General features: G+C 37.7%; 1 protein-coding gene across 1 annotated transcript in view; it reads right to left on the bottom strand.

Moving 5' to 3' along the window:
• DDX10 (DEAD-box helicase 10) overlaps positions 1–25587 on the bottom strand; it is a 273197-nt gene that overhangs the window by 201953 nt on the left and 45657 nt on the right. The window contains exons 10-13 of the mRNA XM_021710807.1: positions 23252–23353; positions 14475–14562; positions 9729–9817; positions 6515–6998 (exon numbers count right to left, since the gene is read on the bottom strand). Coding sequence (XP_021566482.1) covers positions 6515–6998; positions 9729–9817; positions 14475–14562; positions 23252–23353 — 763 coding nt within the window. The remainder of the gene's footprint in view (positions 1–6514; positions 6999–9728; positions 9818–14474; positions 14563–23251; positions 23354–25587) is intronic.

Below are 25587 nucleotides of genomic sequence, written 5' to 3' on the forward strand. Positions count from 1 at the left end.
CTGCAGCCTCGACCTGCTGGGCTCCGGAGATCCTTCCGCCTCAGCCTTCCGAGTAGCCGGAATTACAGACATGAGCCACCATGCACGGCTGATTTTTTGATTTATTATAGAGATGAGGTCTCGCTGCCAGGTGGGTCTCGAACCCGCGGGCTCAGGCAATCCACTCACCTCAGCCTCCCAAAGTCGTGGGATTACAGGCTGAGCCACCGAGCCCAGCAAGAAAACAATTCTTGATCAGCATTTCAAACTCCTATCAACTATCCCAAAGTGTTCCTCACATTCGACAGATATGCCATAATTTCAAATTGGTTATAATAAAAAATCATGCAGGTACATGTGTATTTTAAAGACAGAACTTTTGTAGTATGATGCAAATGTAATCTCAGTAAACAGAAGTTTACATCATCACAATTAGATACTATTATTAACTATCTAAATTACAAAGCTTGGCCCGATAGGTATATCATTTAAAGTCAAAAAAGCTTTTTATGCTTATGTTTATAGAAAGTTGAGCCATATCTCTGGCATCATTATAAGTCAATCAGGTAAACTTTATATAGTTTTACAAAATACAGGCTTTCCAAAAATAAATCTTACATATGACTTCTATACAAGTCATAGCAAACAAAACCAAGTGAAAGATTAAGCAATTCTATAATTCACTCCTTCTTCATTCATGAAACATTTGTGAAATTTGCACTCACTTCTAGACATTATACCAAGCCCCTGAACACATTCTGATCAGTGAGCCAATACTTTCAAGAAATTTAGAATACAGTATGGAAGACAAGCAAATGAACAATTTTGTGTGATGGGGCCATAAAGAAAAATTAAAAGCCAGAGACAGTAACCTTAATGTTTGAGGACATCTGGCGAATCAACATCATAATGAAAAAAAATAAGTATAAGCAATATACACACACACAGAGAAATATTAACAGATAACTGATTCATATTCATTAATATCAGAATCAAAGAACAATTCAAACAATAAGACATTTCTTACTAATTTTTTTTACAACAGTAAAAATATCTGTTAATATTCAGAGATGGTATGACCATATGGTCATTGACATATAAAGCTAGCAGGACAATGATCAACATGACCTCTCTGTTGGCAAAATATATAAAAAGCTTTTAAAATGTGTCATATTCCCAAGCAAGTCTGCAAGCCAATATTTGTCACAACAACAGAACTATCCTTAACAAAAATATTAGCAAATAAAATCCTGTAATATAGATCAAGAAAAACAAATCTTGCTTAAGTGGGATTTCTCAAAGGAATTTAAATTTGATTCATCATGGTAGGGGCATGAACACACCATAATCAACAGACTAGGAACCACCACATGATCACTTTAACAGTTTAGAAAAAAGCCATTTCACAAAAGTAACCATCTATTTACAGTAAAAATGCTAAATCAGCTAGGAATAGAATGGAACTTTCTCAACCTGACAAACATATTACAAAAAACAAATCCCACAACTAACATCAGATGTATGATAAAAGGTTGAATGCTTCCCTCTCTCAAAGATCAGGAACAACACAGTGATATCTACCCTTCCCACTGCTACTGTACAGATCCCAGCTTAGTATAATCAGGCAAGAAAAAGAAATATAAGGCACACAGGAAAGAAATGAAATCATTATTCACAAACACCATAATCTGCTACAGATAAAATCCCAAAGAACTCTGAAAAAAGGCTGAGGTGAGTGGATTGCCTGAGCCCGTGAGTTCGAGACCCACCTGGGCAGGCGAGACCTCATCTCTACAATAAATCAAAAAATTAGCCGGGTGTAGTAGGGCGTGCCTGTAGTTCCAGCTACTTGGAAGGCTAAGATGGAAGGATCACCAGAGCCCAGCAGGTTGAGGCTGCAGTGGCCACGAGCGGCCACTGCACTCCAGCCTGGGCAACAGAGTGAGACTCCAACTCAAAAAAAAAAAAGCAATTAGAACTAATAGGTCAGTTTAGAATGATCAGTATACAAAAATTGTATTTCTATATACCAGCAACAAAGAAATAGAAATCAAAATTTTTTAAAGTATCATTTATAATAGCATTGAAAAATATCAAATAGTAAGAGATACTCTAACAAAACATGTGCATGACACCTGTGCTTAAAGTTACAAAGCAATGTGAAAAGAGATTAGAAGCCTAAATAAATGGAAAGATTGAGCATATTCATGGATCAGAAGACTCAATACTGTTAAGATGTCAATTCTCTCCAGATTTATAGATTTAATGCAACTTCACTGAAGACATAAGCAGGTTTAATGTACAAATTGACTAGCTGGTTCAAAAACTTAAATGAAAATGCACTGGTCCAAAAATAGCCAAAACGATTTGAAAAAGTATCATTAAAAGACTGACATTACTTGATTTAAGAATTACAATAAAGCGACACTAATCAAGACGTGTGTTGTTGGTGAAAGGACAGACATATAGAACAGAACTGGGTGCACAAAGAGATCCAGACTTACGTGGTCAACCAACTTCAACAAAGTCACGGTAATTCAGTGGAAAAAGCAGCCTTTTCAAACAAATGGTACTGGATCAACTGGATACCCATATGCAAAGTAAGTGAACCTTGACCCTTACCTACCACCATATACAAAAACAAAGTTTAAGTGGATCCTAGTCCTAAATATAAGTGCTAAAAGTATAAAAGCTCTAGAATAGGCCGATTATAGGCTCACACCTATAATCCCAGCACTTTGGGAGGCCAAGGCAGGAGGATTGCTTGAGCCCAGGAGTTGGAGACCAGCCTGGGCAACATAGCAAGACCCCATCTCTACAAAAAAAATCAAAACATTAGCCACGTGTGGTGGCATGTGCCTGTTTCTCCAGCTACTCAGGAGACTGAGGTGAATGGAGTACCTGAGCCCAGGTGGTCGAAACTGTGGTGAGCCATTATCCCACCACTGCACTCCAGCCTGGGCAACAGAATGAGATCTGAAGCCAAAAAAAAAAAAAAACAAAAAAAAAAAACCTCTATTAAAAAAACATAAGAGAAAATCTTTGTGACCTTGGGTTAATCACAGATTTATCTGATGTGACACATACATAAATTTTTTAAAAGTGATAAATCAGACTTCAAAATTTAAGGTTTCTCCTCTTTGCAAGACGCTTAAAGTAAAACCTAGCAAAAGACTGGGAGAAAATACAAAATATGTCTGATAAAAGATATGTGCCCAGAATACATTTTTTAAAACTCCTAATAAGGAAAGCAACACAATTTTTAAGAGGGGCAAAAAACTTAAACAGGCACTTCACCAAAGATATAGGAATAGCAAATAAGCCTGTGAAAAGATGCTCAATTATTAGGGAAATGCAAATTAAAATTTCAATAAGATATCACTACATACCTACTAGATGGCTAAAATTAATAAGACTGGCATTAGCATGTACTGATAACATTTGATGCAACTAGAACTCCCATACACTGCTGGCAGGAATACAAATTAGAACAACCAATTTGGAAAACAACTGGGGAGTTTTCTCAAAGTTAAATTTACACTTAACATACATCCCAGCAACCCTTACTCGTACTACACACTCCAAAGAAATTAGAAAATTATATACATAAAAGCTTGTATGTAATGTTTATAGTGACTTTTGTCACAAATCACCAAAAACTGGAAATAAGCAATGGCCATTTAAAAAAAAAAAAAAAAACCTGTGGTACATCCATTCAAAAATACTACTCAGCCCTGTGGAAAACAGTTTGGCAATTCTTAAAAGATCTAAAAATTGTCCTTCCATACAATCCTGCAATCCTCCTTCTGGGACTACACCCAGAGGAACTCAAATCACTCTATGAAAAAGATACCTGCACACACATGTTTATTGTAGCATTATTCACAATACCAAAAACATGGAACCAACAGTGCCCCCCATTGAAAGAGGACTGGATACAAAAAATGTGATACATATACACGATAGAATATTATGCAGCTATAAAGAAGGAGAAAATTATGAACTTCGCAGCAACTTGGATGGACTTCGTAGAAACAAAAAATTGAGTACCACATGTTCCCACCCGTAAGTAGACCTTAAACAATCATCATAATACTATAAAAAAGGGATTGGCAGTAGTGGGAAATCGCCAGGGGGAAGGGGCACACTTCATCATCAAGGGTACCTGCATAATAATCATTTGTATACCTGACCCTAAATTGTACCCCATATTTTTAAAATTTAAAAAAATTACTTCGCAATTAAAAGAAACCAACTACTGCAAACTACTGATACACGCAACATTATGCTAAGTGAAAGAAAGCAAACACAAAAGGCTCCATACTATATTGTTCTATTTACATGTCATTCTGAAAAATGCAAAACTATAAGCATAGAAATCAGATCAGTCATTACTAAAGGTTGAGTGTAGGGTAATGTAATTGTCTGCAAAACGGATCAGGAAATGTTGTGGAGTAATGACACCATTCTTGATAGTGCTAACGACTACACTACAGCATATATTTGTCAAAATTCAAAGTGTATGCTTTAAAAAGTTAGTTTAACTTAGATAACTGAAAGTTAGAAAGTTTAAAAGTTGTTTTGTCATATATATTTGTCACATATTTTTTTCTTTTTTTTTTTTGAGTCGGGGTCTCACTCTGTCTCCCAGGCTAGAGTACAGAAGCATAATCATGGCTCACCATAGCCTCAAACTCCAGGGCTTAGTTGAGCCTCCTATCTCAGTCTCCTGAGTAGCTGGAACTATAGGTGCATGCCACCATGCCTAGCTAATTTTTTTATTTCTTTGTACAGATGAAGTCTCAGTATGTTGCCGGGCTTGTCTCAAAATCGTGGGCTCAACTGATCTGCCCGCCTTGACCTCCCAAAGTGCTGGGACTACAGGCGTGAGTTACCATGCCCAGGCTTGTTTCACCACATATATTAAATTTTTCAAATGCCACAAGAGCTATTAATCCTTAGACACATGCCTTACTTATGTGAAAAATTCACAAGTCATTATAAAGTTACATCATTCCTTTACCATCTTGTTTGTCCCTTTAATTATATTCATGCTTCCTAGAAAGTAGCAAAGAGTAATACATTGACTAAATAATTTAAAACAAATCTAACTTCTTATTCTTGTTTCACTGCAGTTAAAATGAGACATAGCTGCAGACTTAAAATGGTTTAATTTGAAGCAGCATGTGACAGTGTAAGATTATTGGTCAAGAGCATGAATACTAAAGTCAGAATACCTCGGGTCAAACTCCAGCTCTGCTACTTACAAGATGTGAACCACACTACTGTATCATATTGTCTCTGTGCCACAGGATTTTTCCCCCTCACCTGTTTAACAATACAAAAGTACCTATCTCATAGGGTATTTCAAAGACCAAATACAATAAGGTTTAGAAAATATCCAACACATATTAAGTGCTCAATAAACACGTTTGCTGCTTTTTTTATTTAGTTACCTAAAGAAACACTTTTCCAAGTTTCATGGTTCAAAATCTACTATATATTTCCTACTACTATAAGTACTGGAATCTTATTAAACAGTATATAAATAATAAGAATCGAGCTTTATGTTTTATTCAATTCTCTTTTTAGAAGATGATCGAATAAAGGGGAATAAGGGAGGAGAAAGAGAAACACATTTCCAGTGAACCCGTAAGCATACCAGAAAACAGGTGCTTTATCTGGATTATTTCTTTTGTTCCTTCTAGCAGATGGCTATAGAGAAACAAAGGATCTACATAAAAGCTTTTAATAAGCCTTCATAAGTTGGCCTTTAAAAAAAAGTGCTCCAATTCTACTTAGGATACTAACTTGGTTCCCAATAAAAGCAAATGTCTCATTAAAATTCACGTATAAAAAGATTTAAATAATTACAACTGTTCCTTACAATTTAATCGATCATATAGCGCTATGTTAAGAATCGCAATGGCCGAGCACAGCAGCTCAAGCCTATAATCCCAGTACTTTGGGAAGCCGAGACGAGAGGACTGCCTGAGCCCACAGCTTCAAGACCAGCCTAGGCAATATGGCGAGACCTTGTCTCTACAATAAAATAAAAAAAAACTAGCCAGGCATGGTAGCACACGCCTGCAGTCCAGGCTACTTGGAAGGCTAAGGCAGAAGGATCGTCAGGGCCCAACAGGTCAGTTGCTGGGGTGGCCATGAATGTGACACTGCACTCCAACCCGGGCGACAGAGTGAGACTCCAACTCAAAAAAAAAAAAAAGAATCCTCAGGCCATAAACCATGAGCCCTCATCACCTTCCTTTGTTATAACCAAGACTCTGGCTACTTTTAAAACAGAGCATCAGAAAGCTCTGATAAAGCTGTCAACCTCTCTGAGTTCCCAAAGTTATGAAAACCATGAGAATCATCTGGCACTTATTCTGTTTAAACATGAGGGGAAGGAGGAAGAGTCCACTGCAAATAATTTTAAGTTTTTCTTAGTTCTCACTTTTCCTGAGTCCCCAAAAGGCAACAACTAGCACACAGTAAGCCGACATAACAGGAGACCCTCCACTGGTAGTAAACTTACCTGTAACACTTTACTCTCTTTAAGGTCCAACCCAAACACATTGCGCCGCTTCACCGTAAGAAAATCAGCATCTTCGTCCTCTTCATCTCTGTCCAAGAACTGCATGGGAACTTCCTTGATCTTCTGCACCTCACTAGTGTTAAGAACAGGCTGAGCTTGAGGTCCTTTTGCTTTTTCCAGTTTGTCTTCCATTTCTTCTTCTTCTTCTTCTCCTTCTTCCTCTTCCCCCTCTTCTTCCTGTTCTTCATCATTAACACCGCTAGCCAGTCTGCACTTTGTCCCTTCTAGCCTTTTCCCACCTTTCTGAAGGATGGACATTTTCTCACTGAAGTAGGCTCTAAATTCTTCCACTTCATCATTGGTGAGGGAGGGAGCCCTTGGCTCAATTATTTCATTGACTTGGCTCATTACCAACTCTTCAGTGGGCTGCTTCTGCATTTTCTGAAGAAATCTTACCCGCGGTGCCACAGCAAGACCAAGAGACCTTAAATATAGAAAAAACAGAAGTGATTATCTCAAACACCAATGGTATATTTACAGGTGCGGGACAGTGTCTCAAGAACAGAGATACGGTTCTAGAGCTTTTGTATAAAAGAAAAAAACATCCTTCAAAGACACAGCTCAATACTAATAGGTTAGATGTTCCAAAAAGCAAGCTGAAATACACCAGACACCTGTAAGAAAGCATTTCAGATGCCAGTTTTTCTTTAAAAGAGTAACATAGAATAAGATAAAGAGCACTGGACCAGAAACAAGATGATCACAGTTCAAGTACTAGACCTGCCAATTTCCAATTCACTCACCTCCAACTTTCTCATAACATGGAATAATAACACCTGCCAGGCCTAGCTCAAAGTCATTGTGAGGGTCCAATTAAATAACTATATGAAAGTACTTCATAAAATGTTAAGTACTAAATAAACCAGAAAAGATATGACCAGAAAGGGCAAAACATGATTCTCTGCAAAGAATAGTATATCATTAACCCTCAACTCCCCTCATGAAACAGAACGTGGCACCATGTTTTTATTTTTTAAAAATAGATTTTGTTATAAACCAAAGACCAAGAAAAGAAAAGAAAATCTTGTTTTCTCCATCTAAGTTCAAGAATTAATTTGAGATCAGCTCTTTCCCAGCCTGGATCAAAGCTAACAGCTTTCACTAAGTTCCCACTGAAGGACTGGAAATAAAATCTTAAGACAAGGACTTTTCTGAATAAACAGCTAGCATTATAATATGGACCCACTGCTCTCTTCCTGTGTGACATGCTTCACAGACACTAAGAAGTGTAGTGCTGAAGAGCATGGGTTCAGAAATAGTACTGCGAGGTTCAAATCCTAACTCTGTCATTTATGAGCTGTGTAATCTCAGGAACATCATTTAATCCCTTGATATCTGAGCTTTTCCATTTGCAAAACCTCACAAGGTTGTTGTAAGAATAAACCAGTTGACAGATGTCATGCACTTAAAAGTGGAGCCTGGCACATAAGCAACTACTGAGAACATACTGCCATCACTATGACAATTGCCGATGCTAGGAGTTAGGATCACAAATTGATCCAGAGGAGTCTCTCAGCTATTCCACTTACATTTATGTGTCTTTCTCAGCTACTAAACCTGAGTTCCCTGAAGGTAGCAGGACCTATTAAAACTTTACAATTTTACCATCCAATAAAATGACCTGCATGGTTGACGCTGGAGTGGCCGTGAGTGTGCCACGGCACTCCAGCCTGGGCTACAGAGTGAGATTCCAACTTAAAAAAAAAAATGACCTGCACATAAGGTATTCAGAACACATTTCTTTGTTAAAATGTTTTAAATTCTTACTATATCTTATATACATAGCACTGCTTTAGGTATCAAAGGCTTCTTTTGAAGGAAATCATATACCTTAAGGAAATTACAAATCTAAAAATGCATACAAAATTTAACTAAAAATACCAAATTCAACTATACTAAAATGTAAGCTAAAGTTTATTTCTTGCTGTGTTATCTAAGCACCACTAAAAGCAAGTCTTCAACTACAGGTAAGATTTACTATTTACTGGAATCTGCTACAAGAAAACATCCACTGAAAGGTCCCTAAATATGGCCTTGCAGGGTTAAAACCTCTGCCCTTCCTATCTGCAAATATCTCAGCCATTTGACATTGGAAAACCAAGACAGAACTTCAAAAAGTCAGCTAATAACCTAACCCATGAATCATATTCAGAAACAGTAAAAACAGCAACTGGAACATAAATAGATAAGCAAACAAAAACTTGTTATCCATGGCATGTAGTTTTCCATCTATTACTTAAATGGAAAGTCAGTGGCCTAAGCAATTTAAAGCGTTCAAAAATGTTACAACCAACAAATTATCTGTTATGTTAAACGTACAATCCAACAAAGAATAGAAAGCAGCAGCTCACCCAATACAAGTTTTTGTTCAACATAATTTAAAGGTAAAAGCACTCAAATTCCTAGAGAGCAGGCCAAATATAGAGGGCTAGTCTTATAAACAAACAATTCACCGCAGTCTGGAAAATTTTATGCTGCTATTCAAAGTACGATTAACCTCAAGGGTGCTTCTATAGGATTTTGTGAACACTGTCCCACTCTTATGGGTAGGATCTCATTGAAAAATGGATAACTTCTCCTTTGTATATCAAAAGGTTAAAAAACAATCCCTCAAATGCTAAAACAAAGCAAAACCAATCACTCCATTTCACACAATAGCAACCTCCATTTCTAAACAGGAACACCTTGCCATGGTAACTATGAGTACCTGTAAGAAACATCAAGACAGAAGGAATAGTCAAGCAATAAGGGAAAACAGCCTACCATAAGAAAAACCAGCACAAAGACTCATATGCAAAGCATAAATGTCTATGGTAATCCAGGCCAGAGGTTCAAGAGAAGGCTACAGATATCTGAAGATTTCAAAGAACACTTATAGTTGTTCTCCATCTCCATTAAGATAAACCTGTAGGAAAAGGCAATGCCACTTTAAGGAATTTATACCTACAAATAAGAAACTTCTTCCTGACAATAAAAACTGAACACTTGATTAATTTTCTACAGAGTTGATTTAACCTTTTTCATTTCAGATCTTTAACAGATTTTTTTAAGATAAGGCATAGTCATTTAAATTAGGATTCTCAAAGAATCGGTTTTGAAACAAATTTCCTCTAGTTCTAAGAATTCAGTATCGAAACTACTTACGAATACTCACCGGGCATATTGAGGAACAGGTAACTGGCTCACATCAAACACTTCCTTATCCTTCATCAGATATACTGAACGTACATAGGAGACAAAACACTGAAAAACAAGAGGTTGAAAAGTGTGACATATAATAGAAATATAAAATGAGTTTAGACCCAAAAAAAACTAACCAGTGGGATAAATTCAACAGTAATGAAAAACTACAAAATACTTCATCATAGCTCCATTCCACACACATGAAAACCTACCTTTTAAAAATGTAATATTAGAAAAGACCTTGCATTTGATTTCATCAAGCCAACCTAACCCAGAATATCATCTTCCCAAAAGGCTATTTTAGAAGTTAAGATTATTCCAATACAATAAGGGAAACACGGGCTTTGGAATCATATAAATTTGGGATCTACTCTGAGCTCCAAATCTTACTAGCTGAACAAATGTTTTGTTTCTCTACAAGTCAGCTTCCTTAATACTAAAAAGGAATATTAGCAGTACCTTCTACTTAGAGTGTTATGATAATAAAATGAGGAAAATGCATGCACAATACCTAGCATCTCTTCTGGAATATGGTAATAAGTACCAATAAATGCTAGTTATTGATATAGCTATTATCGTGTCTAAGGATCAATTTTTATTTTGCTGTGTAGAAACAATAAAATCAGCCAGGCACAGTGGCTCACATCTGTAATCCCAGCAATTGGGAGGCTGAGATAAGAGGATTGCCTGAGCCCAGGGGTTCAAACGCAGCCTGGGCAACCTGGAGAGACCTCATCTCTACAATAAATAAAAAAAATTAGCTGGGCGTGGTGGCACGTGTCTGTAGTTCCAGTTACTTGGAAGGCTGAGGTGGAAGGATTGCCCAAGCCCCGCAGATGGAGGCTGCAATGGCCATGAGTGTGCCACTGCACTCTGCCCTGGGAGAGAGAGTGAGACAACTATTCAAAAAAGAAACTTAATAAAATCATAACAGGAAAAAGTTTATTACTAGAGCTTTTCCTTTTTGTTATGATTTCAAGTAATTCACCATTAAGTTGAAACATTTTCCCTCTGTTTATCTTAAAAAAAAAAAAAAACCAACAACTATTTTCATGTCAGACCTACACAGACCCAAATGTAAGCAGGGTCCTGATCCTTTATCCATTTGTAAAATAAACAGACAACACAACACATCTAAGCAAGTATTTTTTTTAAGCTGAATTTTCTTAAAGTAATTTCACTCCTGTCTCCATATTTCCTAAACTTCATTTTTTTTTCCAGCTTTACACTAATCCTCTCTACCCAACTAATCTCCAAACCATTTTCTGTCTCCACAGGTATGAAAAACAATGAATGGTACCAGTTCAAGGATAATTTTTTCCCCTGCAATTGTCCACAAGCAATCACCCCAGTTGCTTATCGTTTCTGTTCTATCCAGATTATAATCAAAAGCCAGAAAATCACTTCTATGAAACTAGATAGCTTGCTGCTGCTGGCAACACAGTTAGCCACCCTGCTAAACCATGCATGACACCCAATAAATCATATCATTTATTTCAAGGTGCTATTCTATAATCTGTGTTCTGGAAGGCTCATTTGTTATATGCACCAACCAGTGAAACAACATCCTTCAAATGCTTCATATTTCCTGATAGTTAATTGAATGACCTCCTAGGCATGCAGTAAGTCACAACAGATCAGAATTCATATATTATTTTTAAATGTGTACACTACTTCCAAAGATCCTAGAAGGTTTTAACTCCTGAGGTATGTTTGCTAGACAAAACATGTAAACAAATGTTTGCATGTCCAAATATTTCAAGAAAAAAGAAAACTACCAATGTGCTCGAGGACCCTTTTCACTGGATTTCAGGTGAAGTGAATGTATACAGGTTCAGCTTCGCTAGTTCACCATTTGGGTCTCTCATATTTTGGAATTCATTTCTCCTGATGTAACATCATAGTTCTCAAGTCAGACCTGGATTTGAATCTCAGGCTTGCCACTTATTAACTTTGTTTCCCTACACAATTTTTTATTTTCTCAAACTAGAATTTACTGATTTATAAAATCAAATCAATATCACCTACCTCACTGATTGTTGTAATAGATTAAGCAAAACTGTATTGTCATTTCATGACCAAGTAAGTGCCTGTCATACAGTACACATTCACATTTTACCCTTCATCATTAATCTTGTGTTAAGCAATACAATGATATTTTTGTAAAATGTATTTGGTAAAATACAAATATAATATTAAAAAATGTAAGATCTGCTCTTCAAATAAAACTTACTTCTTTGCTGGGAACACCAAGTTTCAAAATTGTCACATAAAAGTATGACTATTTCAGTCTGTAATCCCAGCACTTTGGAAGGCCGAGGCGGGTGGATTGCCTGAGTCCGCGGGTTCGAGACCCAACCAGGCAACTTGGCGAGACCCCATCTCTATAATAAATAAAAAACTAGCCGGGCGCAATAGCTCGTGCCTGTAGTTCCAGCTACTCAGAAGGCTGAGGCGGGAGGATTGCCTGAGCCCAGCAGGTCGAGGTTGCGGTGGCCGGGAGCGGCCACTGCACTCCAGTCTGGGCGACCGAGTGAAACTCCGACTCAAAAAACCAAAGTATGACTATTCAATGTTTCTGCTCAAACTACTCCATCAGCTCAGGGTGGCCTCTCCATATCTCCTCTTCGTTTTCTCCCTCCCACTTCACCCATCTGCTGAAACAGAATTCAGACTCTGAACCCCTACCCTCTAGCTCACTGTTGTGCTGTGGGATATGCAAAGATCTCGTGACTGCAATATAAGGCAGTGCAGGAGTGGTGAAAATGAAGAGTCTCGTAATAGGAACTCAAATAAGCATTATTTCAAATATTGGATAGACTGGAAAGCACACTGCAAAATAATTTCACATCTTCTGTTTCCAAAGCATCTATTGCTGGATACTCTAAGAATGAAAAAAAAAATAAGTTTAACCTAAAGGTGATTTCTCTCACCACAAATAACTATGTGAGGTAATGTCTATGTTAGTTAACATTATTTAGTCATTTCACAATGTATACATATTTCAAAACATGTTACACACCATAAATATAATTTATCAATTAAAACAATAAAATTATGCCAAGCACAGTGGCTCATGCCTATAATCCCAACACTTTGCAAAGATTGTCTGAACCAGGGATTCGAGACCAGCCTGGGAAACTTGGCAAGATCTCGTCTCTACAATAATCAAGAAATTAGCCAGGCATAGTTGAGTGCACCTGTGGTTCCAGCTACTTGAAAGGCTGAGGTGGAAGGAATAATTGAGCCCAGCAGGTCGAGGCTGCGGTGGCCATGAGCATGCCACTGCACTATAGCCTGGAAGACAGAGTGAGACTACGACTCCAAAAATAAAAATAAAAAAACATGCCAGGCACAGTGGCTCAGCCTGTAATCCCGGCACTTTGGGAGGCCGAGGTGAGATGATTGCCTGAGCCCAGGGATTCAAGACCAGCCTTGGCAACTTGGTGAGACCTCATCTCTACAATAAATCAAAAAATTAGCCGGGCATGGTGGCATGTGCCTAGAGTTCCAGCTACTTGGAAGGCTGAGGCAGAAGAATCACCTGAACCCAGCAGGTCGAGGCTGCGGTGGCCAGGAGCATGCTACTGCACTCCAGTCTGGGTAACAGAGTGAGACTCTGACTCAAAAAAAAAAAAAAAAGAAAGAAGGAAAAATAAAATTAAACAATGATTTCTTTATGAATTTGCTAGTCAAGATTTTTAAGTTCAGAGAAGTAAATTGGGAACATTAAGACATTTATAGATGAATATCTCATTCCTAAAGATATTTAGAAACAGTTCTGTGTTTTCTGGAAATTTAACCTAACATAAAAAGATATTAACCTTACAGTCAAGAGAGCACAGTCAGGAGTTACAGCAACTTTACTGAAGAAATAGAAAGTTGAGAACTTTAGCAAGTATACTAGAAATCAGGCCACTGTGCATCTAAAAATCATTTTTATGAGGATTTTCCATATACCTAAAGACAAATAGAGGATGAATGCAATGGCTCATACCTATAGTCCCAACACTTTGGGAAGCCAAGGCAGGGGGACTGCTTGAGTCCAGGATTTCAAGACCAGCCAAGGCAACATAGTGAGACCTCATCTTTACACACACACACAAAAAAAGAAATCAAAAAATTTGCCTGAGCCCACGGGTTCAAGACCAGCCTGGACAACATGGTGAGACCTTGTCTCTACAATGAAATAAAAAAAATTAGCCAGGTGTGGTAGCATGTGCCTATAGTTCCGGCTACTTGGAAGGCTGAGGCAGAAGGATCGCCAGAGCCCAGCAGATCGACGCTGGGGTGTGAGCATGCCACTGCACTCCAGCCTGGGCGATGGAGTGAGACTACACCTCAAAAAAAAAAGAAAAGAAAAATTAGCTGGGCATTATGGTGTGTGCCCGTAGTCCCAGTTACTTAGGAGGCTGAGTGGAAGGATTGCCTGAGCCCAAGAGGTCAAGGCTGTGGTGAGCCGTGATTGTGTCACTGTGCTTCAGCCTGGGTGACAGAGTGAGACATTGACTCCAAAAAAAAAGACAAATAGAGATTTTCCCAAGTTTATACAAAATAAATTTTTCAAATTTTTAAGGAATAAGTTACATTTTTCTATCTGGAAATTACAATGCTTGAAAATCTGAGGCATGACCATGCATTCCAGAAGCAGCAGAAAATGTGAACTTTACTGTAACATTCCATTCCAATAAAAGTATCCAATTCAAAAATGACTTACCCTTTGAGCTCTTTCTTTTAAATCTTGATCTTGGGCTAAAAAGGCTTCCAATTTTTTCTGGACATCTATAAGTTTTTCTGGATTGATTCTTTGTAACAAAAAGTTAAAAGTTAAAATAAGACATTCCAATTTTAGTGGCTGAAAATAGCAAGCAGTATTTTCCTATGTTCTTTAGTACTTTCAAGTGAATAACTATTTCTCATCTATGAACCAGATTAGACTAAAATTAAACTAGACATAAATTTGATTCTCTTGCATATTATAAATAACACAGATAAAAAGAAACAACACGGTCAGCCTTTTCTAAGCATCGATGCTGAATGAGTGAAAGATACTTAGATTAACACCACAATTAGCATTAGTTACGTCTTAACTCAATAAAGATAGAAAGTAGCCTTTCGGGGGACATCAATCATCAATATAATATAATAAATGAAAGCTAATGTCCTTGTATAAGTGTTTGTTTCAATCAACTATCATAAATATCAATCTCAAGTAATAAAGAAGTGGCCAAGGACTACAAATAATAATTTTCCTATTTAGAAGTTAGCCATAATATGACAGAGATGTTACTTAATTCTGCCCAGGTAAGTTACAGGAAAGAAAAAAAATTCCCACAGGGGTCTAGGTTTCACAAAAGAGACCCCTCTTATTTCCCAGACTGAATCACTTTGTTTCTATAGAACCAGGGTGGTGAGGCGTGGTGGTGAATGACACTGTTTTCACATTATTCTAATTACAGAAAATTTCAAACTGCACTAAGGTAGAAAACTTTCACTCAGCCTCAACAATTATCACCTCATGGTCAATTTTGTTTCTTGTAATCCTCAATCACTCCTCTCCCATCTAACTTCCCTCCCAAATTCTTTTCAGGCAAATCAAGTCAGCATGTTTCAGCATCCCCAATACAAGTAAGACTCTGATGAACTCCACTGATGGTCAATCTACAAATCCTAAGTGACAGGAGAGCACAACTCTCTGAAATGGACAGACAACTCTAAAATAATTTCATCCAAGAAGTTTAATTCTTTCAAACTTCAGTGCCACCTGAAGTTAACAAGTTTTCCTTTCCATCTCTCATTTTCTCCACTAATGGTCTTATGAAAAGGCTACTTTTTTTTAAGTTAAAAAAAAAAAGACAGACTTCCGATATCCAGGACCCTACGTAAGGATCTTGAAAGTCACCACTCCAGCTTGACAGGTAAAAGCTGAGCAGACTGGAAAAAAAAATCAACAACTCTCCTTCAATTCATTAGAGAGGGGAAGATACAGGACAAACCACAATCCCTAAGACAGCAAAGACAGACGTAAAGACAGGGAGTCACAGCTTATTGGAACAGAGTCATAGGCAGAAACAGCAGAGGGAACCAGTAAGTGGGGAGGAAAACCTAAACAGTAACTGATAAACTTCTGGAGCCTCAGTGTGGACAAGTCTGAGAAATAAAAATTCCACCAGCACCCATCCACATGACAGTCGCCCACTCATGAGTTTTACCTCCAGGAGCTTGACCAAGCTCTCACGGTAAATACTGGAGAGAAATCCTCTGATACTTCCAGCAGAAGAAGGGGAAAAGGAACCATTCTGAAGGATGCCAGAGCGGTTTATTCCTAATAGCTCTCCCTCGGTTCATGAAAGCCAAGCCTGCTGGGGTTTTATCAGACTCTGACTGACTGGGGGAAGGAAAATACCCAACTCTGGTCATCCATTCCCACTTAAGATGGGGTGAGAGGGAAGAAGAGACCAAGAAGCACCTGCCAGTTCACAGTCTAGAGGCTCACTGAAAGACTGAGACCTAACCACAGGCCTACTTCCCCCACCTTATGCTTACCACCACCATCACTAAAGGCTACTTACACAAGCTCCTTCTACATAGTATATCATGCCCAACTATCAAGAAGAAATTACAATATGAAGAGTCAGAACTTTGAAGCATCACAAACAGACATGGAGAGATGCTGAAATTACCAGACCAATAATTTAAAATAATAGTGAATAATATGCTAAGGACTCCAACGAATAAAACAGCATGCACAAATACATGGGCAACACAAGCAGAAAAATGGAAATCCTGTGCACAAAAAGAAATGCTAGAGATCAAAAACACTATAACAGAAAGGAAGCATGATTTGATGGGCTTATTACTAGACTGGACCTGGCTAAGGAAAAATTTCTGAACTTGATAAAAACCTCAAAACCTAACTGAAAACAGCAGAACAGAACATCCAAGAACTATGGGACAACTACAATGTACCAGAAGCATAATGTGAATACCAGAATGAAAACAAAAAGAAAGGAACAGAAGAAATGTTTCAAACAGTAAGGACTGAGGATTTCCCCAAATTAATGGCAGGCACCAAATCACAGTTCTAAAAACTAAGAGAGCTCCAAGGAGAATAAATGCAAAGAGAGAGAGAGAGAAAGAAGGAAAAAAAAAACAAAGAACAATACCTAGGCATATTATTTTTAAATTACAGAAAATTAAAGACTTTTTAAATCCTGAGAGAAGCTGCGGTTAAGGGAGGGGGGGGCAGGAGACACTACCCTTCATGAAGACTTACCACACAAACAAAGAGAAAGTGGAATGAGATATTCAAAGTGATGAAAGAAAAAAAAAACACCAATCTGGAACTCTGCACCCTGCAAAATTATCCCTCAAAAGTGAAAGAAAAATAATTACTTTTTCAGAAAAACAAAAATTAAGGGAACATGTTGTGTAGAACTGCCTCGCAAAAAATGTTTTAAAATTCTTTAGAGAGAAGAGAAATTAAGTCAGAAACTCAGATCTTCATAAAGGAAGAGCATGAAAGAAATAAGTGATGATAAAATAAAATTAACTGTCTTATTAATTAATCTAGCAGGTAAGTTTAATTTTAATTAAACTTAATTCATCTTAAAGGTAAAAGCAACAATGTATTAGAATATGTAGGCTCACATACTTATGTATATATGTTTATATATGCTTTATATAAGTGCAGTGAATGATGGTAATGATACATGGGACAGGAAGAAAGAATTCGAATTTTTGTTATAATAGGGTACTCACACTACTTGTGAAGTGCTATAGCATTATTTAAATGGCCTTGGATTACTTGTAACTGTATATAGGAAAGCACTAGAACAACCACTAAAAATAATAATAATAGTAACTGTTATGCAAAGAAAGCAGAGAAAACGGAATCATAAAATGCTTAAAATCACAAAAGGCAGAGACAGAAAACAAAAATAGTAATAAAGAACAATGGCAACAAATGGAAAACAGTGACAAAATATATTAGATATTAATCCAACTACATCAATAATAACTTTGAACATCAATAGTCTAAATGCACCAATTAAAAGACACTGTCAGAATGGATCAAAAAATAAGATCCATACATTGTCTACAATAAACCAACTTTCAACATAAAGACACAAAGTAAATAGCTTAATAAAAATAGATCATGCTAACACTAATCAAAAGAAATAAGTAGCTATATTAATTTCAGACAGAGAAGACTTCAAAGCAAGAAACAATATAAGGAATAAAAGACATGACATAATGATAAAGGGATCAATTCTCCAAAAAGAAAATAACAGATAATATGTGAGCATCTAACAGAACATCAAACTATGTAAAGAAAAAACTGACAGAAATGCAACCAGAAAGATGAGTCCACTATTAGTTAAAGACTTCAGCACCCTTATATAAGAACTGGACAGATACAACAGGCAGAAAGTCAGTAAGGACATAACTGAATTCAACAATAGCAATCAACTGGATACAACAGACAGCTATAAACTACCTTATCCAACAATAGAATATACATCTTCTCAAGCTCACATGGAATACTCACCAAGACACAACACATTCTGGGCCATAAAACACACCTTAACAAAATTAAAATAATATAAATCATACAATGGAATTAAACTAGAAATAACAGAAAAATAACTGAAAAACCCTAAAATACACAGAGATTAAACAACACACTTCTAAATAATACATGGATCAAAAAAGGAAATAGAAATATTTTAAGATTTCTCTTAAACTAAATAAAAATAAAAACAACTTACCAAAACTTGTGGGATGTAGCAAAAGCAGTACTTAGAGGAAAATTTATAGCACTGAATGAATATACAGAATAGTCAGGCACCACATAACATTGTTTTAGTCAACAACAGGTCACATACATGACAGTGGTCCCAAAAAATAGTAATGAAGCTGAAAAATTTCTATCACCTAGTGATACTATAGCTGTCATAACATCATAAGCAACCCATTATTCATGTTTGTGGTGATGTTGGTGTAAATAAACTTGCACTGTCAATTGCATAAAAGCTCAACACATGCAATTATATACAGTTCATAATACTTGATAATTATAAATGACTGTGTTACTGATTTAGGTATTGTTATCACAGATGATGACAGCTGCATGTGTGCTACTGTCCCTGAAGACCTTCCAGTGGGACAAGATGAGGAAATGAAAGGCAGTGATATTGATAATCTTGATTCTGTGTATTTGTGTCTTTGCTTTTATCAAACAAATTTAAGAAGTAAAAGATAAAATTAAAAAGTATCTAATAGATCTATAATCGCTTATAGAATAAGAATATAAAGAAAAAAAGAATTTCTGCATGGCTGTACAATGTGTTTGTGTATTAAGTTAAGCGTTATTTTTAAAGAATCAGAAAGTTTTGTTTTGTTTTGTTTTGTTTTGTTTTGAGTCGGATCTCACTCTGTTGCCCAGACTGGAGTGTGGTGACATACTCAAGGTCATTGCAACCTCGATCTGCTGGACTCAGATGATCCTTCTACCTCAGTCTTCCAAGTAGCTGGAACCACAGGCATGTGCCACCACACTCGGCTAATTTTGTATTTATCTACTGCAGAAACAAAGACTTGCCAAGTTGCCCAGACTGGTCCCAAACTCTGATTCAGGCAATCCTCTCACCTCCGCCTCCCAAAGTGCTGGGATTACAGGCATAAGCCGCCATACCCAGCCAAAAAGTTTTTTAAAAATTAAGTTTATAAAGTAAAAAACACAATAATTAAGGTTAGTTTGTTTTTGAAGAAAGCATTTTTTATAAATTTAGCATAGCCTAAGTGTTCAGTGTCTATGACGTCTACATAGTGAACAGTAATGACCTAGGCCTTCACCTTCACTCACCACTCACTCACTGACTGACTCACCCAAAGCCATTTCCAGTCCCGCAGGCTCCATGGTAAATCTCCTATATAGGCATACTATTTTATATATTTTATACCATATTTTTACTGTACCTTTTCTATGTTTAGACATACACCCACCATTGTGCTACAAGTGCCTGCAGTATTCATCAGTACCATCACATGCTATACAGATTTATAGCTTAGGAGCAGTGGGCTACACCAACATGTAGACTATCCCATATAGGTGTGTGCAAGCACACTCTATAATGCTTATACAACAAGGAAACAACTTAATGACGCATTTCTCAGAACATACTCTCAAGTGACCCACAACTGCATTATAAAAAAAAAGTACCTAAAAATATCAATCATCTAAGTTTCCAACTTAGGAAACTCAAAAGAGGGTAAATTAAATCCAAAGTAGGAAGAAGAAATGGAGCCGGGCTGGTGGCTCAACCTGTAATCCCACGCTTTGGGAGGCTGAGATGAGTGGATTGCCTGAGCCCACGGGTTCGAGACCCACCTGGGCAACTTGGCAAGATCTCATCTCTACAGTAAATCAAAAAATTAGCCAGGCGTGGTAGCACACACCTGTAGTTCCAGTTGCTTGGAAGGCTGAGGCGGAAGGATCACTGAAGCCCAGCAGGTCAAGGCTGCGGTGCCAGGAGCGGCCACTGTACCCCACTCTGGGCGACAGAGTGAGACTCCAAATCCCCCCCCCAAAAAAAGAAGAAAAAGAAATGAGAATTAGAGCAAAAATAAATGAAATTGAAAACAGGAAATCAACTGGGCACAGTGGCTCACACCTGTAATCCCAGCACTCTGTGAGGCCAAGGGGGGTCGGATCACTTGAGCCCAGGTGTTCAAGACCAACCTGGGCAACATAGCAAGACCTTATCTCTACCAAAAATTATCAAGACATTGTGGCGTGCACCTGTAGTCCCAGCGACTAAAGAAGGAAGGATTACCTAAGCCCACAGGCTGGTGCCACTGCACTCTAGCCTGGGCAACAGAGTGAGACCCTGACTAAAAAAAAAGGAAAAAAATGAAACCAAGAGATCTGGTCCTTTGAAAAAAATAAAAAATTAATAAGCCTCTAGTCAGATTTTGAAAAAAAAAAAAAAAGCAAGGATATAAATTATTATCACAAATGAAAGACTGGGCACAGTGGCTCACACCTGTAACTCCAGCACTCTGGGAGGCTGCGGCAAGAGGACTGCTTGAGCCCAGGAGTTCCAGACCAGCCTAGGCAACATAGAGAGACCTCGTTTCTACAAAAAAATCAAAATATCAGTCAGGTGTGGTGGCAAGCACCTCTAGTCCCAACTACTCAGCAAGCTGAGACAGAGGACTGCCTGAACCCAGGAGGTTGAGACTGTGGTGAGCCGTGATCATTCCACCATACTACACACTGGTCAACAGAGTGAGACCCTGACTCAAAAAACAAAATGAAATGAAAGAAGAAACATCACTATATCACTGTAAATTCCATGGGCATTAGAAGAATTGAAAGAATATCATGAACACCTCGATGCTCACAAATTTGATAACATAGATAAAATGAACCGATCCCTTGAAAGACAAAATCTGCCAAAACTCATACAAGAAGAAACAGACAATCTGAATGGGACAATATGTATTGAGGAAACTGAATCAAGTCCAGATGGGTTCACCTATAAAATCTACTAAACATTTAAGAAAGAAATTATACCAATTTCCTACAATCTCTTTCAGAAGACAGAAGCAGAGGGAATATTTCCTAACTCATTCTATGAGGCCAACATCACCAAAAACAAAGATATAACAGGGGGAAGAAACTATAGGCCATTATCTCTCATAATGATAGATGCAAAAGTTCTCAACAAAAAAAAAAAACTTACTGCTAACATCATACTTAATGGTAAGAAACTGGAAGATCAGTTTTCTTTTCCTGATCCCACTAAGATCAGGAAAAAGACAAAATAGGTCCCTCTCATCACTGCTGTTCAACATTGTTCTGGAAGTCAGAACTAATGCAATAAGACATGGAAATAAAAGATATAGTCACTGGGAAAGAAGGAATAAAACTGTCTCTGTCTGAAGATAGCATGACCATCTATGTAGAAAATCCAAGCCAGGAGATGTGGCTCATGCCTATAATCCCAGCTATTCGGGAGGCTGAAGCGGGAGGATGGCTTGAGCTCAAGAGTTCAAGGCTACAGTGATCTAGGATTGCACCACTGCATTCCAGCCTAGATGACAGAGTGAGACCCCATGAATGAAGAAAAATTTCTGGACTAATAAGCAATTAGAGCAAAATCACAATACTCAAGGTTAGTATACAAAAGTATATCACTTTCCTATTTACTAGCAATGAATAAGTGGAATTTGAAAGTAAAAATGTAGTACCATTCACATTAACACCCCTAAAAATGAAATACTTAGATATAAATCTAACAAAATATTAGCAAACTGAATCTAACAATGGATAAAAGTAATCATATACCACAACCAAGTGGGATTTATCCCAGTAATACTGGTTTAATATTCCAAAAAAATTAATGTATCTATCACATCAACAGGCCAAAAAAGAAAAATCACATGATCATATCACTAGATGAAGAAAAGACATTTTACAAACTCCAATACCTATTCATGATTTTTTAAAAACTCAGTAAAGTAAGAATGAGGGAGAACTTCCTCAACTTCATAAAGATTATCTACAAATGCTGACAAGATATGGAGCAACAGGAACTCTCATTCACTGCTGTCAGGAATGCAAAATAGTGTAGCCACTTTGGTTTTCTAAGAAACTACCAAACTGTCTTCCAAGCATACCCTGGTCCTGCAACAATGCTCCTTGGTAGTATTTACCCAAAGGAGTCAAAAACTTAAATTCTACTTTCACTCAAATGGCTATAGCAGTTTTATTCAGAATATCCGAAACTTGGAAGTAATCAAGATATCCTTCAGTAGGCGAACAGATAAATAAACTGTTATAGCCAGACAGTGGAATATTATTCAATACAAAAAATAATGTCTGATCAAGCCACAAAAAGACACGGAGGAACCTTAAGTGCATACTGCTAAGTGAAAAAAGCCAATATGAAAACACTATGTACCGTGTAATTCCAACTACATGACATTCTGGAAAGATAAAACTACAGAGATGGAAAAAAGATCAGTAGCTGCCGGGACTGGGGGAGAAGAGACGGATGAACAGGCAGAGCGGGACTTTCAGGACAGTGAAAATCCCATATGACACTGTAACAGTCGACAATGTCAACACAACTGTCTAAACCCACAGAATGTATAACGCCAAGAGTGCACCCTAACGTCCACTATGGACTTGGGGTGATATGATGTGCCAGTGAAGGCTGGTCACTTGAAACAGATAGACCACCACTCTGGTGAGGGATGCTGATAACGGGAGAGGCTATATGTGTGGGGAACAGAGAGTATATGAGAACTCACTGTACCTTCCTCTCAATTTCCCTGTGAACTTATCTACTCTAAAAAGATAGGTGTTTGGTTTTTTTTTAAATAAAAAAACAAAGCAGCTGAATCGATTAGGGGGAGGTAGGAATCAGTTGTACATAATAATTTCATTTTTCTAGTAACATAAAGACAACAAGTAGCTCTTACTTGATTTCCTGCACAGGTACTTTCTTCTGAAGAAGCTGCTGCACCATAGCTTTTTCTTCTGAGGGAAGTAAAATTAATAAAGCTTCACCATCCTCTTTGTACCTAAACACAAAGAAAATCTTTAACACATCAATGCAATCTGCATTTTACATATTGGGTTTTACATATTTTGGGGTTTTTGGGTTTTTTTGAGTCAGAGTCTCACTCTGAAACCCAGTACAGTGACACGATTGCAGATCACCATAGCTTTAACCTCCTGGCTCAGGCGATCCTTCCACCTCAGCCTTCAGTGTAGCTGGGACTACAGGCACACGCCACTATACCCAGCTAATTCTTTTCTATTTATTTATTTTTGTAGAGATGAGGTCTTGCTATGTTGCCTAGACCGGTCTCAAACACCTGGGCTCAAGCAACCCTGCTGCTTTGGCCTCTCAAAGTGCTGGATTTTACAGGTGTGAGCCACCACACCCTGCATTTTGCATTTTAACAATGAGAGAAACAGGTAACACAGAAACAAGTCCATCTAACTAGTAAATGTAAGCAACTGGTTTTTAATCTTTGATAACAAAAAACTAGGGCTCTGAATACCTTATGTCATTTTCATCACTGTTCTAATTCCTAGTGACTTTTAGGCTGTGGCACAGCAGAAGACCCAGATTCTAAGACAGAAATCAACTAAAGAGGACCAGGCACAGTGGCTCACACCCATAATCCCAGCACTTTGAAAGGCCAAGGCAGAAGGATTGCTTGAAGCTAGGAGTTCATGACCAGCCTGGGCAACATAGCAAGATGCTGTCTCTATTGAAACGAAAAGAAAAAGAAGAAAACCAATTTTTTAAAAATCCAACCAACCAAATAAAATTTTAAGAAAGAAATCAATTAAACAGCATTTCTTAAATAGCTCTCTACCTATATAACAAGGAGACAATTTTCCACTCAGGCCAATAGAAAATCACAATAAAGTTAGTCATTGAATAAACATGGCATCGCATATATAATATGATATAGTGTGTGTGTGTGTGTGTGTGTGTGTGTGTGTGTGTGTGCGCGTGTGCGTGCGCGCATGCGCGTGCATGCACTTTTAGAAAACCAATTCATCTTCCTGGGGTATTATTTAGACCTTGGGAATAAAGTTGTTCAGAGGCATTAGTTATCAGAAACAGATCTTTGTTCAGGTAAAATGCTTGTCTCCAATCCATGTTACTTCTCTTCCCTTGTCTAGTAAAACCTTATTTCACGCTGTACCTACAGAAATTTATACTGACATGGGCCACAAAGCATGCTGTAGTAACTTAACCTTGTGCTACCTGCATACAGATTTTCCTGATACCTTAGTGTCAGCTATTACATGCAAGTAGTAGAGAACAAGATGGAATGCTTAGGGATATTTTTTCTTTTTTTTCAATAAAAAAATTATCTCAACACACTCTCTTCAGGATTTATGCTATAAAATATGGGGAGCAAATTTATAATTAACCAAATAAACTTTTTTTCCTGAGAAACTTTATGATGGGCATACACTGTGAAGAACACAAAGAAACAAGATGAACATGCCTGCCTTAGTGAGCTAACACTCTTTCTTGCCGACTAGTAAAGACAAATGCACCAGCAAGGGAGTCTAGCGAACAGTCACAGAACAGTAAATAAGCAAGCGCCAAAGGACAACTGTGGGCCACTAACTCAGAAATAAAAAGAAGACCATTCGTGCCATCGAACCAAACTGGCTTGGAGCAGAAGGCCAGATACCCACACTGAGGTTTTGCAGTGAGAGAAAGGAAAGTGTTTATTTGCAGGGTGCCAAACAAGAAGAATCAGCAGCTGACATTTAACTCCAACCTCCTTGATGACTCTCAAGTAACGGTTTTTAAAGTCAGGGATAAATTTCAGTAAAGCAGAAATGACAGGCAAGTTGGAAATTAACACATGGAGGTTACACAGTGGTTTTGGCCTAAAAGAGCAGGATATCTTGAAGCAGGGAGGTTTAGAGGTCATGGGCAGATTCAAAGATTTTCTGAGTTGCAATTGCTGAAGGAAGAGATATTTTGCTTAAATTGTTAGGGTCAGCAGAAAAGAATGTCAGCTCGGGCTCCTGGGTGGGATTTCTAGGCCTCTCAGGAAGAAATGTAGAATCAAGAACAGTGGTCAAGATTCAATCCTCAGTTCCTCCTTATCTAAGGTCTGGCCAGGGTTCCTGAAAAACAACTCAAAGTCACATGCTAATATGTTCTCTTTAGCATCCTGTAGGGACACCAAATAGCCCGTGATTAAAATTTTCTCAGCTTTAAAGTTACTATTACCTTCTTGCTTACCAAGTTGCTTCTTTTTTTTTTTTTTTT

Source organism: Carlito syrichta, unplaced genomic scaffold (genome assembly GCF_000164805.1).
Source record: "Carlito syrichta isolate Samal-C Ts95f unplaced genomic scaffold, Tarsius_syrichta-2.0.1 Scaffold301555, whole genome shotgun sequence".
Lineage (NCBI taxonomy): Eukaryota > Metazoa > Chordata > Mammalia > Primates > Tarsiidae > Carlito > Carlito syrichta.